Genomic DNA, 18681 nt, shown 5'->3' on the forward strand with positions numbered 1-18681 from the left:
GCCAGGGTAAAAACACCTCTGTTCTTTAGCCTGGCCTGGCCTGAAGTAGCCCAGACGTGTTTACACTACTGTGGAGAACACACAAGTGTCTATACTAGGCCACGTACTCCCACTCCTTAACACACACCTCTTCAAGCAATATCTCCTCCTTCCCCTTCCCCCGTTAGCCACTCCCAAACTGCCCCCCACCGGCATGCCCTGAACTGCCCTCTTGAATCTCATCTCATTCAGATTTTCTCTCTTCAGGGCAGGGAATGTGTGCCCAGGGTTATAAAGTGCTGCGGATATTCAGTGTTTATGTATTTAATAATGATTATTCTTTGCCTTGCAGTAGAACCTAGAGGTCCCACAAACATGGTTCAGGACCCCCCAGTGCCAGGCGCTGTACACACATTGAACAAAAAATGGTCCCTGCCCCGAAGAGCTTACAATCCACGTAATACCAACACATGGCAATCCCCCGGGTTAGCAGACACCAGACCCACTCCCCCAAGTGAGAAGGCAGAGGGGTTCATGGGGACAAAGAAAAGATCACCCATATAAAGAGATCAAAAATAGCCAGACACAGACAGGAGACCCCCCTCCTTCCCTGATAGCAGGGTGGTGCGTGGTGGGTTGTATTTTTAACTCCTCCATCTGCCGATAAGTGGCGGTCTGGCTGCAGCCGGTGCATTTCCAGCCCTTCTGGCCTCACAGCGGGAGGGGGACGCAGGCTGCTGTGGTACAATCACACAAGCCCCTGGGGAGGGGAGCGCGAGGGGTGGGTGTGTGAGCATGCCCTGTGCTGCGCTGCTAAGTGCCGCCTCCTCCTCTCACCAGCTGCTGCAGCAGGAGGGGGGGAACCAAGTCCTTTTGCACTTGGTAGCCCCGTGGCAGAGGTGCCGAGATAAACTGCAGCCGGCCAGGAGATAAGCTGCAGCCGGCGCTGCCAGGTCGACGTGCCAGGGATGGAACAGATTATTTCTATCAGATCCTGCCGACTCTGGCCTCCCTGCTCCTCGCGCTTTCCATTTCCAAGGCTCGGGGGGACCTTTCCTCCCTCTTAAGTACACGTAAGGGGATAACAACAGCACCAGCAGGCGCTGCCTGGGCAGGGAAGCAGGCTTAGCACCGCCTGCCCCCATCTCCTGGGTCCTAGTGGAGAAAGACCAGAGCTGGCATGGGAACAGTAGAAAGTGAGGGCCACCGGCTCATTCCTGGAGAGAGCTCTTACTCTTTCTTCTCCTACCTAGGATTCAAGCTATTCCTGAGACCCCTGACCATACAAAGGGGACAAGGGTCCTCTCAGCCTTCCCCGTACAGACCCCCTTCCGCATAGCAACCTGGGGAGATCAAGGAGGCCACGACACCTGACACTGCTCCCCCACCCTTGGGGGACCCCATCCTAGAGGCCAGCCGCAGCGCCATCACCCTTGCAAAGCGAATTGGCAAGCGTCACCAACCATTTGTAGATCAAGATTGGGTGTTTTTCTAAAAGATCTGCTCTGCTCTAACTCAAAGAGGAATTATCCGGGGGACGTTCTACGGCCAGAGTTATCCAGGCGGCCAGACTGGATTGTCACAACTGTCCCTTCTGGCCTAGGCAGGTGGGGAACCAGCAGATAAGAGGGGCACCGAAGGATGGACGCTAGAACTGGTGTGGCCACCACTTCCTTTGTCTCTTGGAACACCGTTCTTTGCAGGACAAGCCTGCTGTGGAGCTGCCCAGGTCTATTAGCGGGACACAGAAGGAACTGGAGACAAAGAGGTGCTTTGGACATCAAGCGTCTCACCCCCACCCCACTTCCTGACCCCAGCTGATTTGCTGAAGGGGTCAAAGTGTGGGAGAAAACAGCCAGGCCACAAAAGGCAGGCAGAGGAAATCACCCTGCGCAGGACAGGAAATCTGGGGATCCCCTCTTGCTATGTTCACTGTGCTGGGGTGACCCCCCACTTATTTCCAGGGGCTCCCCCTGCAGCATGATTTCAATACCATCCTATTTCTATGCTGTACTCTCTTTAAGAAGCGAGATGGGGACCAGGGGCTGGGGGCGGTGGAAAAGGTGTGTGTTTGCAGACAAGATGATCTTTAAGTGAGTTCAGAAAGGCAGCGGAGTCATGCAGGCTGAACGGGCTCCTGGAAGGTGGAGCAGCTCCCGGCCCTCTGCGGACTCACTCCAAACCCTTTTGGTCTCTGATCAGTTCTGGCTGTAACCTTTCAAACCCTGCTTGAGAGCCTCAGCAGCAGGCAACCAGCCAAGGGATTAGAGAGATCATCTACCTGGCTCGGCATTTAACAACATGCCAGCATCCATCTCCCAGTGAAACTCTCGCCCGGCCTCAGAGGAGATGAGCATTCAGCATTCACCAATCCCACAGCATGAAGGCACCTGCCGCCCACATGGAGCTGTTTCTGATGGTGGTGACAAGTTTTTTCTTTCCTATTGGCTTGACGGCCCTTTTCCCCCCCAACTACCTTTGGGGTTTTCTCCCACCTCGCAAACACCAATTTGCCCCCACCTCTCCCTTTCCCCAACTCCCTGGGGTCTGAATGGAGCAGAAACAGAACCATCTCGCCTTTAACAACTTTTACGTCATCCAGACGGTGACAGCAGGATGGACCCCTGGCAGCACTGACTGTGGCAGTTAGGTTCTGGTGGACATGGCATGGTAGCTGCTGCAAATCCAACACGAAGAGCATGATCCTCTGAGTCCAACACCAAGGGACTGCCTTGGGGTTTTTTATATTTCTTGGTTACCCAGTGGTAAGCTTTTATGGGTTTGTTTGGTTTTTTTTAAGCTTTTTCTCCCAACCTGCTTATAACAATTTTAAATCTGGTCAAAGGTTGGTCTGAAAACCCTCAGCAAAAGCACAAATGAAAGTTTAAATGTTAAAAGCACCTGCTGCAGCTACGCAGAATGAACAGTGAAGAGGTGTAAATCTTGCTGTCTTAGCTAGCAGGAGAAAGGGCTGGTGGGTAAGGCAAAGGGCCAGGAATCAAGCAATCCAGGTTCAGTTCCCAGCTCCATCACGGATTCCTTGCATGACCTTGAGTGACTCACGTAGCCTTTCTGGGCTTCAGATAACAGCTGTCCTTCCTTTTCTCTGTTTCCTCTATTTAGGTCACATCTGACCAGAGAATGATGTGGGCAGCCCCTGCTTCTCCTTTACTTCAATGGAGTTGCATCCAGGTGCAGGAATCTGCCCACACAGAAACGTCCAGAACAGAGAATTAAAAACCATGATCACAAACAGGTGAGGCCGACAGGGAAAGTCCACTAGACTGTATCAACTCGAAGGACTCCTCCCCGCCTAGAGAAAGCGCGAAAAGCACAGACAGCCCGCCCGGGTATTCTGTTCTGCTCTTCTTTGGGGAGCCCCGAGACAGCAATTAAACAGTGCCCGCGATTCCCCAAGCGGTGCTGACACCGGAGAAGGATGCTGGTGCGTAAACAGAGACGTTCCAGCTCGATAAAAGCAAAGATGACGAAGGCGCGATTGTTATTTACCAGGGAGGGGAAAATGATCGTTTCATCTACATTCCAAATGCAGCTCTCTGGGTGGGGATGGATATGCTGCTGAAGCGGCGAAGGGAGTTTTACCGATGGAGAACACAGGGATCCTGTCTGCCAGAGCCCTTCTCACTCTCAGTATCAGCGATACCATTGTGAGACGAGCGGGCAACTTCAGCTGGGCTCTGGGCAGGTGCAGGGCTCTCTGGGCAGGGTGGGGTTCTAGGTAGTAAGCTTGGCAGGGCAGGGATTGTCTCATCCTCAGTGGCAGTGTTTGTCCCGTGGGGGCCTCCTGCATAGCTCAGTTCTGGGCCCTACCCGTGACCTCACACGCACAGCGTGGGCAAGATCACGCCGTCCGGAGGGCACCATTTTGAGCCCCGGTCGGCACAGAGAACAGAGCAGCTGACACCTGGCGGGTCGGATCTGGCTTTCAGGGGGCCCTTCGCTGCCTTGGGACCCCGCAGTTGGCGCAGATGCCTAATGCTACAACTGCTCCTACTCTTTCAAACCATTAGGAGCCCAGCACAGTGAATCCCCTGTCCCCCCTGGGCCAGCAGCATCAGTCTGGGTGTGAGAGGAGGCTCAGGGCTGAAGCAGGGGGCTGGGGTGCTCCCCCCAGAGCACCCGCAGCCCCCTGGCCCAAGTTTTAGTTAGCGGTATACAATAAAAGTCATGGACAGGTCATGGGGCTGTGAATATTTTTTTACTGCCTGTGACCTGTCCATGACTTTTACTAAAAATACCCGTGACTAAAACGTAGCCTTACTTATACCTCAATCTCGCCTACTTAGATTGTAAGGGGTTTGCAGAAGGGACAGTCTTGCCACGCGTGTACGGCATTCAAACAGAATAATAATTCGTTGTCTTGCAGTGGCGCCTAGCAACACTAGTAATAGAACAGGGGCCCATTGTGCTAGGTGCTGTACAAACACAGAACAAACAATGGTTCCCTGCCTCAGAGAGCAAATAATCTAAGTGGGGCCCTGATATTGGCTGGCTGTAACATGAAACAGCAACAAGCCTGGGCATTTAGCACACACAATCCTGCCCCTTAGGCAAGGGGGCTGGAGTCATTTCTGGGTTAATGGCCCAAGGCCATATGGAAAGGTATTTGTAAAAAGAAAATTTGTATTTTGTATTAGGAAGAAGAAATTGGGCCTTGAGGTTTCTGGAGAGATTTGAAATAATTTGATTCAGAACGATCACTTATGACATCTACACTGCTTGGCTTACGTTGCTGGAAGTTGGAATTACAACAGGAGGCCATACTAAAGGACTGCCTGGTCCGGGAGCTGCAGGGGAGCACTTTAGCATTGCTCCACGTGCTTTGTGGGGTGTGGCGGGTCCTCAGAAAGCATTTCAAAGCCTATGGGGCACTATAGCATCGCTCAGTTCTAAAGACATCTACCGTTGTCTGGGTACCACACCTGGCCCAACAGGGTCCTGCTCCGCAACTGGGGCCCCAAGGAACCATCACAACGCCACCAGTAAATAACGACTAATGCAAGGTAATCCTCCCCAGAACTGCTCACCGAATTGTAGATCCTGAAACAGGCACAAAGCGAAGCCCATTGGCTCAGCAATGACTAGGAAAGCCCAGCGTTAATGCCACCTACACAACACGAAGGGGATTGGTCTTGGTTGTAGTTTTCTCCCCACGGTGACGTGCCCACGGTTCTACGGGTAACGTTTCTAAAAGTAACTAAGTGACCTCGCAGCCGAAGTCTTGTCGAAAACCAGCAGGACTCAGGCTTCGACATAACATTTCAAAAGAACCTGGGGGTGGAATCCTGGTTCCACCCATGGTCAATGGGACTTTTGCCGGTGGCTTCAACAAAGCCAGAACTTCAGTCTATATCTGAAGCATAATGGTCTGGAGAACGGAAGAGACCAGGAACGATCCTTTTACTGTTTCCCCTCTTGGTCTTCAGCTTAGACCTCAAAGAAGGGCTCTGATACATCGGAGATACCCCACCCCCTTCAGTGGCTCCCCAACTTGGGCCTTCTCATTGCTATTCCCAAAGGAGGGGAGTGGAGACACACCAGGGACAAGTAACCCCTCCTCCTTCTCGGCTGCTCCCTAACGTACAGCCTGGTGGGACACGTCCCCTCTGTGGGAGCTTGTTTCCAATGAAGTCAATCCAGGAAGCCACAGGGGAACGACACATCCCACCATGGTATGTTGTCTTGGGTGGGACAGGGAGATGGAATTTCCAGTTAAAAACAAAGCGTCACATCAGCCCAAAAACACTACAAGAGTTTAATAGGAGGAAGGCTTGGCCCTCCCAAATGTATTTGGGTAACGCATAGTGTGGCCTAGTAACTCGTGCACTGGACTGGGACTCAGGAGACCTGTGTTCTGTTCCTGCCGGGAGACCTTGGACAAGTCACTTTCTCTCTCGATGCCTCATGCTCCCTATCTGTAAAATGGGGAGAATGATCCTAACCCCCCCCCCGCCCCCAACAAACGCTTTGAGATCTGTGATGAGAAGAGCCAGGTATGAAGAGTGTGAAATTATTATTCGCTGCTGGATAGACAGAGAAGTTTCCTCTCCTTCCTTGCTGCCCTTTGCCCCATCCCCTCCTACTCAGAGACACGGGGATTCTGAATAAACCAGGGAAGTATTATTTCAGCTTTTAACACTAAACCTGACCAGATGAAGGATAGAGACATGCTCTGGCTACACAGCCCTGGATGCTCATCACAACACTCCCAACCTCACAAAATTCTCTCCTGTCTCTGTGATTCTCAACCACAATCCTTCCTCCAAACAGGACTCCAGATTAAATCCCGCCCACCTAATCCCACCTGCCCTGACCGGGGGAGGGGAGAGCAAGCCCCAGGGATAATTCCAGTTCCTTTACCAGTGTGAAACACCACAGTGCAATTCGTTCACCGGTGTCCCACAAAGCTGTCTGTTAATCTTGGAGAGTAAATCAACTGCACTCCTGTTGGTGATTGATTTGTTAGCCCCACTCTGCTGCAAGATGGGAATTAGTTGTGCAAATTAATATTGGCACAAACTAAGGTAGCTTTTCTTTTGTCACTCAATTTACTCATCATACAGGGGGGAGAGGAGAAGGATGCTTCCAATTTTAGTTCAGACTTTGCCCCTTGTCTCAGGTAGTCCTAGGGTTTCCCCCTTTTAAAATTTAGTTCCTTCTATCCCAATGCATTTTGTGCTTCAAACTGCCATTGATTAGCTTTAGGACCAGCTGGCATCATGGACAGGATCAGACGGGTTGAGAGGCCAAAGAGAAGACACACACACCCCTACCCAAAGGTTGGGCCATCTAAAAAGGCAGCAGGTTTAATTTTCAGTAGGAAAAAGAGTTCACACACTTCCCAAACACTCCCAACCCGGGGGGAAAAAAAAAATCACAGTTTCTCCTTCCCCCTAACAGCCAGTAAAGCTCCTGACCTTGGATCCAAAGCCAGTGAGTTAAAGGGGAATCCCACCCCTGTTTGCAACATGCTAAGCCTAACCATTGAGCCAGACTCTCTTCCCAGCTATCTTCCTCCCCCACCATAACAATAGCCACCCCTAAATCCTGCAGCAAGAGGAGCTGTTTTGCACAGGTTTCACCCTGTGTGCTTGGCAAAGCTGCTCTCTCTCTCCCAGCTGCTGTCTCCAATTTCCCAGCCCTCTGACAAACAGGCACGATGCTTTCGGGTCCGGAGGTGCTACGAATTCATTCGCAGGCAAACAGGGATTTAAAAAACAAAAACAAAAAAAACAAAGCAAGCAAACTACGACACTCACCTGCCTTCAGCCCCAAGGGCCCAGCAGCCAGATATCCCGACACCCGCGTACATCGGGGGGCTGCTCATTCCACCCAGCTGCTGCAGAATCAGTCTCTAGTGGGGGGCAAGGGAGGGATGGGTTTCAGGAGTTTAGAGCGTGTGTGTGTATTTTTTGGCTTGCCTGTCACATGGCCGCCTGAACGGCACTAACGTTGTAACAGGGCTGCCATGTGAATGAAGCACTCTGGAGAAATGACACCAACGTAGTCCTGCGTGGGGCTATTCCCTACCCCCAGAGAGCCTGTGGGGCTGGAGGAAGGGTTTCAGACACCCAGCATGGTTTCCTTTGAAATCTTAGGGGGCTGGGGTGTCAGTGAAGGGCTGGGCAAGGAAGACAGCGGGAGGAGAGAAAGCACCAGCAGCAGAGTCCCGGAGCGGCCAACACGCCTGGGAAGAGGATCACTTATCCTGGAGATTATGTTCATTACCTGATATTAATAGCACGGACGTTGTTTAAAAAAAAAGACAGCAGCACCTCCTCTTCCCCCCACCCCTCACCCCGACCAACAGACCCGCGGCTTGGGACAGGGCTCACTCACCTGCTACTGACATTCAGAGTCTGGACTCACTGGGGGAAGCAGCGAGGATGCCCCACTGCTGGGGTAAGTGACGGGCCGACTCCCCCAGCCCAGCAATTGTAGCAGTGTCTGGATAAAGAGAGCTGCAGCTGGGGCTGTGGGGGGGAGCCGGGGTCCTTCGGAACGGATCAGAGCGAGTGGATTAGCTGGCCCATCCCATTGCTAGGGCAGATAGTCTCCCCCTAGGGAATGAGTAGACTAATACCCAAACAAGAGCCAGTGGGGACAGAAGAGACTCTCTGTCCTAAGCAGCCGATCACCAGAAGCTGAGCCGGGGTATTAATATTGCCTTGGCATTCCTGGGACAGACCCCAGCTCTGCAGGGGAGGGAGCCAGGAGCCCCTAGCCTCCTGGCTTTTGGCTACAAATTCAAATTCACTCTGAGCAGGGAAGCTATGAGGAGCTCCCAGCTTGTGGCCGAGCCTGTTGCTGGAGGTGGATCTGCAGCTGCGGAGGTCTCCTGATATCCCCTGACCTGCCTCCAGCCCCAGCATAAACAAGTCTGTGAAACTCAACACCCCCTGCCATGGGTAACCACGCAAACAAGACACCCCCTCACACGCCCCTCGCCCCCCATGCACGAGGCCGCTGCATTCTGCACTCTCAGCCATCCTGCTGCCAGGTGCTTTATGCCAGCCCTGCCACTTCGACAGCAATTTTCCACCTGCTGCTCCTCTCCCAGCTTAACACATCCTCCCGGCAGAGACAACAACACGGGAAGGAGCTGTACATGGGGAAAGGCATGGGGCCATGTGGCTGGGCCTGGGGAAATACCTGACTGCCAGCAGATGCCAAGGGGCAGCTGAGGCATGAATGAGCATCGGAGTACAGGAAGAGGGAATTACCAAACTGAACACAGGGAGTGAGGGGAAGTGTGAAGGGGGGAGGATTCTAGGCAAAGGACCACAGACGGGCTGGCACAGCAGAGCTGGTAAGGGTTGGGGGACTAGGAGCATCAGGATACAGAGCGTTCAGCCACTTAGCAGCAGGTGTCTGGTGCAGCATACGGGCTGTATACACCTTCCCAGGGCACATGAGAGCCTGCCAGGCTGTGTGCCACACATCCGGGCCTTGCTCCGAGGTCACCGGTGTACGTAAGACTGATGTATCACCAAAGCAAAAGGGACGTTACTCGAACAAAGAGAAAAGACAACAAGTTTGGGGTAAACACCCATAATAATTAGGGACTTTCACCCCTCACACAGGCAGTGATTATGATCCAGATTATGAATATTAAATAAGCTTCCCCTGCCGCCCCACAACGCAGACTGATCAGAACTGGGGTCCTGATTTGCTCCCCTGGACTGAGGGGCCCAGCTCCCCGGGACAGAATTTCTGATCAAGTTTTTCCTTTGTTTTGCACCCATAACAGCTGCCTCCGGCCAACCCTCCCTAGGAATTCTGGGTTTGACTTTTGACAACCTAAGTGCTTTGAAAAATGGAGCCGCCAGGCTGTGGAGAAGAAGGGGGCCAAGAGGTGCGTTTGGAGAGCGGGAAGGGCAGATCAAAAGAAGGCCCAGATCAGAGGGGCTATTCCGTACACCTGAGGGGACAGGCATTGAGCATTTGCTCCAAGTGTGCCAGGAATGTGGGTTTTAAGAACACTGTAGCCCTGTCCAGCACAAGGGGCCCTCGATCCTGTTTGGGGCCCTTCAGGCACCAGTGCAATACAGATAACTTTTGTGAGTGACCTTTAACGGCCGTAACGCACCTCTCTGAGCTGGTTTCCTTTGCTGAGGCAGGTACGCCACTTCAGGTGCTGATTTTCAGGAGCCACCACCCCGACTGGTCAATGCAAGCTGCGGGGGCTGAAAGCCCAACTGCAACGGTCTCAGATATTTCAACACTCAACGGCCTGCTGCACTGGTCTCTGGAGACAAAGGCCCAACTCCGAAACAAACAGGAGTGTGCACGAGAGTGGGTGAATAGGATTTCGGGGCACTGGGATCCTAGTCTAGTATGGAGCACACAAAACTATAGCACCGATGCCCAACAGCTAGATTAACAGAAGAGAATGTTACCCTGAAACATGTATCAAATCACTAACACTTGGACCAATGAGGACATGTAAAGAAACAGACAAAAAGAAACTGCCCCAAACCCCTGCTTGAAATAACAGTAAAACTGCGACACACGGCCACAGGGAAGGGAATTCAAAGGTAAAACTGACAATGCGGCCCTAACTCAAGCCATTATACTGAGCCATCCCCGCTAAATAATGATGCCAATCGCACGGCAGAGTTGGTGAACTTCAAAGGAACATGTGGAGAACTTTTCCCGCGCTGTAATTTTATTTTAAACTCCCCCGTGTCTGTAAAGCCCTTTCAGAAGTTTAAAAATAAAATCTTTCCCCAGTGATTTCTATTCTTTCCCATTAAAGAAAAAGACATACAAAGCTCCCCACCAATGCTTCATTGTTCTTTACAGCGAACATCAGAGCCTTTTTCCGGTCTTTGTCTCAATGGCCAAATGACGGGGCTTTCACCTATTCTCCTGACAAAGTCTACTCCGCAGTCTAATCTAGCTCCTAATTTAGTAAGAGTCAGACAAAATCGCCTTTCTTCATTCTATGCTGTGGTTGTTTTAAAAGTATGCCAAGAACAACATTTTCCATCTTTGCAAATCATCTCGGACTCTGAAGAAAGACTCAGTGGCAGTCCACAAGAGGAGTGCATCAAATCAAATCTAGTCTGAAGGCAGTTCTAAGGACTGCACTTTCTGGCAACATAGACTGCCTTCCAAAGAGCTCGCGGACCTTCAGGAAGAGTCTGAAAGGAATGATCAACAGCACTGTCCACCCCAAGCAATATAGCTGCATTCACACTAGGAAGAGCTTTGCTTCCATCCTATACCGATATTCCTTTACTGCCAATGTGCTTCCGGTGTAGATGTGGCCCAGAAGGGCTAGAAACTTACTTTTAAAAAGAAATGCAAGCCAAGACTCTAACGCAAGCAAGTGAGAATGAGGTCGAAGACCTGGGACTTGGAAGCCCTCCCTCCCCTAAATATAGCGATACAATACAATAATCAGAGCTGGCAACCTGCGTCAGAAGCACCCACGTTTCCTCCAGTCGATTCATCCAGCAGTGGCAACGGGTTAGTTGTGAAAATCAAAGAAGGCAGATTTAAAAGAGATTTGAAACAGGTTCTCTTGTTAATTTCGCCCCACTGTTCCTTGACCCTCTTTAAACAATCCCTCGGTCTCCTCAGCATGCGTATCTTTCAGATGCTTGTGAACTTCCCTTTACAGCTGGTTAGGCTGATGGGAGCACAGCAACTCTGCTCTTAGCTGGCCTCACAAGCGGTGTCCGAGTGTAAGATACTGGTCATCATGTCTATATTATATTAGTTCTACGACTGAGAGCCCAACGGCCCTTGGGTGGGTGTAAGTGAAATACAGATGCTGAGGGAGGGGTGTTCATAGAAGTGAGGGATGGTCTGTGTCTGGCGTTGCACACTGACTATTAAAATGGCCCAGACATTATCATAATAGGACATGCACTCAATATAAATGCTAGAGTCATGTCTTCCCAATTTGCCTTCATTCCAGCACGTTCATGCAGATTTTGGGAAAATGCTAATCATTTATTTTTCCTTTAATTTTTAGGATAAAGCTGAAATGAACCAGGATTCTTTCTCTTTTGGTCACCATGACCCCAGTCTTACAACTGGATCCATGTGGGCCTTCGTGTCCATACATGACCCTAGCAGGCGACCACCCACGTAGATCCAACTCCAGGATCAGGGCCTGTGTGCGTGAACCAGTTATAGTGGGCCCTGCTATGAATGTAGCATTGGCTCACACCGCTGGCTTGGCAGAACACACTACGTCCTGTATAAACCCTGTCTCACTTATTTCTTCTACTGACCCTCCATGACAGAGTGGTGGATGTCACAATCCAAAAGAGTGGGGGGGGGGGGGGGGGGAAGAAGAGAGAGAGATTCGGGATCTGAAGGACAGCCCCCCACCAGACTGAAACAATTGTACACCACGACTCCAAGCCATTTGGGACCTTATGCGTTTGTCAGGGCCAGATCCTCAGCTGGTGCAAACTGACACAGCTCCATTGAGCCTGGTGGAGCGAGGCTGATTTGCCGGTGAAATGACAGCGAGAGAAGGCCTCTGAGACTAACCACCGGCCGGACTATAGCCCTGCCGCCTGCTCAGACTCCTGGGCTGCGTTAACACTGAGGAAGAAGCCATCTCTGATCCTTCTCGTCACACCCATCTCTCTCCATGTCAGCCCCATCAGCACAAAGCATGAAGGGCCTCTCGTCCTTAGAGAGGGACACCCACCTTTGTCTCTGCACACAGGAGCCTCTGCTCCAGGGTGGGTGCGTAAAAGAGACATCAGCAAACAATCAAAGAGTCTAAAGGACACATGCAAGTCCCCTGAACTCCTCTCACGCAGCTGCTGGGTGCCCATCAGACTGGGGCCTCACCTACATTAGAGAAACGTGCACCGGTGTAACCACGTTGTCGTAGTTACGCTGGTGGGGCAAACTCCTCACAAGGATGCATGAGGCTAATAGAAAGCAGGGCTGAAACCCGCAAGCATAACTGGCAAAAGTAAATAATCGTTTTCGTGATTGGGACCAAGAACTGAAGCGCTCTGCCTCGCCTAGCAAAAAGCTGAGCCCTGAGCTGTGTGTGCAGAACTGACAGGGTAGACGCGCCTCTTCCCTCACTGAGCCTCCCTAACAACAAAAAGGGAGCGGAGTCCTTCCCCCAGCCCTCCCTGGCCCCCGCCAGCTCATCAGAGCAGCAGCTTCAGCCCAGGAGCAGAAGGGAGGAGCTCGGAAGTAGCGTTCTGCATCCTCCCACCGCCACGACCACCAGAGCGAGACACGTAACTGTGGCTTGGTGCGTGCAGTGCTAACCTGCCCCAAGAACGGGGAAAGGGAGATAGGCACAGAGTCCCGTTCTCCTGGTGAGAGGCAGGACCCAACTCCCGACACTGGCAGAGCCGCTGGTACAGCCAGTCCGGATCACCAGTTGCACAGGATGAAAATGCTCCAGAGTCCAAAGAGTTAAAAAGTTTCCACTCTAGAGTATAACCAGCAGCAGCACCTTAATCTGCGGCTCCGGACAGGTTTATGGGGATGGTACTAGCACCCCCTAATGGTAAATGTCCAAATATTTAAATACCACAACAGAGGTCAACGGTACCACCACTTCCTTCTATGGCAACACCATGCCACAATCATGAAGCAACTTGAATGCAAAATTCATGCCCACGGGGAAAAAATGCAGAATCACTGCTGCTAGCAGAGAAGAGAGCCCACGCCTGGCCAGCAAGGAGTGTTTATATAAGGCAAATCATCGAAAGGAGCTCCATTCACTGAAAAATCAGGGGCCCGACCCGCCACAAACATACACCGCATTTCCACTGGAGTGGCTCCCTTGAGTGTGATGGAATCATTATTCCCCTACCCCGGTATAACAGAGGAGAACCAGGCACCGTGGAATAACACACGCACATTTGTTTATCCTCTGTTAATAACTTTGATTATCAAAGCTCCATGAAGTTCAAAAATAATGCACCCTTCTCACCACAGTTTATGATCTGTTCATTTTTGCATTTCTGACAGCTTGGACACAGGAAACCATGAGGTCAGTGTAACTGATACCCGACTACCTGGTTAAAACAGCCATTGTTGTACAACCCAACTACTCATCAGCTTCTCTAGCTATTACTCAGTAATGCACTTCCTTCCTCTGGTAAACTCATTGTGTTCATAGGCCCCATTTGACAGTTGATGAAACTGAGGCACCAAAAGGTTAAGGGCAATGTTTTCCAACGTCGGGGCCTGAATCTCTCTTTCCCCCCAAGTAAGTGGTCTGTTTGTCACAGCCTCAACTGGAAATCAGTGCGTTCAGCGTCTCTGAAAAACCTAAGCCCCCAAGTTCAAAAGATTTGGCCTTAGTGACTTGCCCACAGTCACACATCACGTGGCTGACTAATTTGGAGCAAAACACATGGGAACTCGGGACATCCCCAGGGGTTTGCTCGAAACACTAGACTAGGGTACACTGCACTGTAGTAAGCGTTACTTTGCAGCATTTATTATAAATATCGTTTGTAGACACTCATCATAGAGTTCTGAACATTTCACCGCTAGAGCGGGTATATTCCATGCATGGTCTCAGACCAAAGAATTTTTTTTTTTTTTAAGAAATTTTGAGGAAAATCCATCCACCCATTTTTCTGTTATGTGAGTAGGGAAAAAATATACACACGTCTTTTCCAAGATGGCAAATGTTAAGACACTTTTTGCAGTGCAGGATATTTGGAAGGGGTGTGTGCATACGTGCAAAAGCACACATGATTTGCAAACAGCTAAACTTTAATATTTTCCAGAAAGCTAATCCTCAGGGCAGTTTAATCTGTTGACCATTTTACAAAGCAACAAGAAGGAAAGTGACTAATTCCTTGGTTTTGTGTATGCAGACTAGAACCCTTTGCTAATGTTGAGGTGTGTGAAACTAACACCCACTTAGAATCTTTCCTCACTGAAAGAGTTTAACACAGAGATCGTTTTCACAGTTTTCAAGATAGCAACAGATAAAGATTTCACAAGTGCAGAAAGGTTCCAGTTGTGTTTATAAACATCAGGTGAAATCCTGACCTCTCTGAAGTCAGTGGGCGTTTTGACATTGACTTTGGTGGGGGGAGGACAGGGCAGGAGAGGGTTTAGAATTTCACCCCAGAAGAACAAACTGCAGATTTTATAACCCTTGCAAGAGCAGTCTGTGATGCGTACACTGGTCACCTCTAAATATTTACAGTTGAGATTTGCAAGTAATTAAGGGTACCACACTATTCCCTAATGAGTGCAGGGCATATCATGCTATCATTTACACTGTAAAAAGAAAAGGAGGACTTGTGGCACCTTAGAGACTAACCAATTTATTTGAGCATAAGTTTTCGTGAGCTACAGCTCACTTCATCGGATGCATTCAGTGGATTTCATTTTTTCCACTGCGTGCATCCGATGAAGTGAGCTGTAGCTCACGAAAGCTCATGCTCAAATAAATTGGTTAGTCTCTAAGGTGCCACAAGTCCTCCTTTTCTTTTTGCGAATACAGACTAACACGGCTGCTACTCTGAAACCTGTCATAATGTAAAACTGTATGGTTCTGAATAGTGACCCCTGCAAAAAGCATGAAGCCCACTGAGCACACCACCGTTATCACAGAGCTCATCACAGGCATTTGGAGCTTCATGCGGAGAGCTGAGTTTGAACTCAGATCTCCTGTACTAGCCCCAGATTCTTGAGTTTAAGAAGAATCTCTACTAGCAAGGTAGGGCCTCTGACACCCAGGCAGCTGAGCAGGCCTGATTCAGCCCAGTACAGGGCAGTGGAAACACAAACACTTTTCACCCTGAAGTATCCCCAGGGCGCTTTCCAAATGCTCTCCATGCTGCCCCACTGAAATGCAGCCAGCTCAGGTGCACAGCACCTTGCAAGCCAGAGACGCAAGGGAAAGCTTGGACAAGCTCCCTAGGGCAAATCCTGCCCCCTGGGAGTGCCGGGGAGATGGTTAATGCCCATGCAGAAGAGACAGATCCACCGCGCCCCGGGGCTCCTCAGAAAGCCCCCACCACAGCAAACTGCAGGGGCAAAGTGGATGCATCTTGAAGCCTTCCCCTTGGAGAGCTCAGGGGAGCTTGTCCTGCCTTGCCTGGACTCCAGCCCTACCAGCCTTGCCCTGGCAACCGACTCCGGCGCAAACAAGCCACAGAAACACCCCCCTCCTGCACCCCAAAGAGCCCCCAGGGGCCGCCCCTGGCTCCCCAGTGGGCCCTGTTACCTGCCGTCTCCTGGCGCTCCTCTCTCCTCATTCACTCCCTCTCCCCCACCATCACCGGCGGCTGCAGCCATCGCGCCTCGCGATCAGCTGTTGGGAGAGGGGCTGGGGCGGGACGCTCCCTGCGCCCCAGGGCTTCATGGGAGTTGTAGTTCACAGGCGGGCGCGAACGCGCTACTCCCGGAGGCGAGGAACCCATGGGTGGACTACAACTCGCCGGAAGGGTGGGAGCCCTTTGCATCATGGGAGTCGTAGTTTTTTTTTTTTTTTTTTTTTTGCAGGGGAGGAAACTTAACGACCGTGCAAGGAAAGGAAACTGAAAGGGCGGGTTGGAGGTCATGGGGTGCAGAGGAAGGAGATGGATGCTGCTGGACACACAAAGCCCTGTGGTGGGTTTAAATGTAAAAAGAGCTTGCAAAGGACCAGAGCGTGCACTAGCGAGCCTGCAAAATGCCAGAGCCGTCCGCCTGTAAAATATTAGAGGGAGAGGACACCGGGCCTGCAAAATACTAGAGCTACTTACCAGTGAGCCTCCAAAATCGTAGCCCTGCTAAATGCTGGAGCTATATAACTTTATACCATGTGCTAAGTCAACAACCAGGCCCTGTGGTAAACGGGAAAAACTGGGGAAAAGGGAGATCTCCCAAAATTGCATGTGAGAGTTAACATGCTTCGGTGGCACGCTGCACATTCCTTCAGTGCTGAGAGCGCTTTTAAAAACTGCCTCAACAGTAATCAGCAATGAGCTTCCCTCCCCAGATGGGTGAGACTTGGCAGCTCTCGCAGCAAGTCCTATAAGGAAGTTAAGTCACGTGAGCTGGGTATATTCTTAGACTATTGTGTGTGACCAGCGGTGGGTTAACAGCAAATAGCTACTGTATTATTAAATTAAGCGTCAGAACTTGGGTTCCATTCTGAGCCTTCATAGATTTTTAAAGCCATAAGGGGCCATGGCGATCATCTTGTCTGGTCTCAAGTCATAGAATTCCACTCAGTAATTCCTCCTTCAAGCCTATGACTGATCTCGGCACTCTTCAGGTGTATTTTATTTATTAGCTCATGCAGAAATGATGCATACATTAGCTGTCATAACTGAATTAGCAGATGGTAGATAATGTGGTTGATTGTTAGGAAGCTTTGATCCTGCAAAGAATTCTGTGGAATTTACATCCCAGGAGTGGTCCCATTGAAGACACAGTGTGTAGAACTAAGCACATGGCTTTGCAGGATCAGGGCATTAGATTTCTCTTTCCATGATCACAAAGGTTACTGGAATGCCTTCTCCCACAAACAGTTGCAAATCTGAATGAATGCGACTCGAGACTCAAAAGGGACAGAAGAAAATACTGGAACAGAAAAGAACGTGAAAGGGTAAAATGTCCCTTTGACAGCAACATGGCTGTGCCATCCACACAGCAAAGACTGCTTTTCTTCTGTGACTAGGCAGTAACTAAAAAAAGACATTCCCCTCCTGGCCCAATGCAGGAGCAAGAAAACCCTTGGGTTCCCTGCCCCAATGCACTTAAATAGAAAATAGTGATTATAACATCATCCAGCAGCCCCTGAAACACAAACACTATTAGCCAAGGCTGAGAGAACAGACAAGAGCACTTGCTTTCTCTCCTTCTCTCCAGCACGAGGTGCAGCTGTTGGCTGAGTCATTAATAGCATTAGTGGCAGAGAAGGCTAAAGGAGAGATGTGTGCAAACAATGCTAAGTTCAGAAAGGAACTGGCTCAACAATGCAAATTTCACAGGGAGGGGAGCTGCAGATCTGCTGCACTTGCTTACCCATGGCATTGTGCACATTCTTGGCCTTTTGCATTCTTGAACTGCCTGAGACTTAAGTGAATTATTGACCCTTTGTAGACACTTGAGAAGGCAAAAGTGCTATCTCCCTTCTTCACTGGAGGGCTGCCTGGCCTCATACTCACCAAGGTGAATGCCACATGGTGCAATGGAACCTGGCACAATATAGATATTATTAGATCCAGATCTGCACTGAGTTACATCCCCATTGAATTTGTGGGCTGCACGGGGTGTAATTCAGGATGGCTTGTGTTTTGGAGGGGGTAAGGGAAAGGGCCGATGCAGAAAATCCTTCAGCTTGCTTTACACGTTCCTAATCTCCCTGTCAAAGAAGGCCTTAGCCTCATTTCATTGGTCCAACTCACAGATTTGTTGGCAAACTGCTGCGTTAAGGGAGATTTGACTAACTCTGCTGCCTGTTTGGTGATCTGCCAAAAAAGGCATTAGAAAGTGACGAGGACTTTATTGGCAATCTAAACCTGATCCTACAGGCAGGTCTCATTCTTACATCTTTGGTGTCCCCAGCTGCTGTGAACACTTAAGCAAGGACTTTGCAAGGGCCAGGTAACACCATACACCTGGAAGTGAAATGGGGGTGGTGGAGCATTGCTTTAGACTGACTACCACATATATATATTTACAGTTCATGCCAGAGATGGGTCCAGCTCACAAAATTCAGAAGCAGCAGGGGTCACGATTTGCCCCTCTGACCAATTGTCTTGACCTTGGTGGAGTAGCTGGTGCAGTCGTCTGGTGCAATATCCTGTCATCTCTAGCGATCTGAGTTCAGCTCTTCCCACAGAAGACAAGTACTAATGCATTTGAGTCTCATCCTGGCTCCCAGTTGTGCACATCACCAAAACACCACACCGTTAAACCCAGCTGGCAATGTCTGCGTTAGAGAGGCCATGACCTGCTAGTGTAAAGCAAATGATGCTGCAAGCCAGAGTTAAGGTGCGTGAGCAGAACTATATGGAGGAAGTTTATCCAGAGCCTGCCCTTGCTATGCCTATTGCTAAACAAGCTCATGCAAACATGGGTGCATCTCCTGCAATTGGTCTGTGGACAGGGGACCCTTGCACCCCATAGTTGACTTTAATGAGGCTTTGGGCAGGTGCAGGGGAGTGATCGGGGCCTAACATTAAGTAGCTCTAGTATGGCGAGAAACCAAAGTGAATCTGG

At 50.4% G+C, this 18681-nt stretch overlaps 1 protein-coding gene across 5 annotated transcripts in view; it reads right to left on the reverse strand.

The window, feature by feature from the left end:
• UCKL1 (uridine-cytidine kinase 1 like 1) overlaps window positions 1-15811 on the reverse strand; it is a 41351-nt gene extending 25540 nt beyond the window's left edge. For 3 of the 5 annotated variants that reach the window (XM_073308949.1, XM_073308953.1, XM_073308950.1), the window contains exon 1: window positions 15695-15811. In XM_073308949.1, the coding sequence (XP_073165050.1) occupies window positions 15695-15765 (71 nt within the window). In that variant the 5' untranslated portion in view covers window positions 15766-15811. Of the gene's footprint in view, window positions 1-7259; window positions 7446-15694 lie in introns of those variants that run through there. The other 2 variants (XM_073308951.1, XM_073308952.1) reach the window with 2 other exon arrangements.
• Window positions 15812-18681: the final 2870 nt, after the last annotated feature.

The sequence above is a fragment of the Lepidochelys kempii genome, chromosome 13 (assembly GCF_965140265.1).
Source record: "Lepidochelys kempii isolate rLepKem1 chromosome 13, rLepKem1.hap2, whole genome shotgun sequence".
NCBI lineage: Eukaryota > Metazoa > Chordata > Testudines > Cheloniidae > Lepidochelys > Lepidochelys kempii.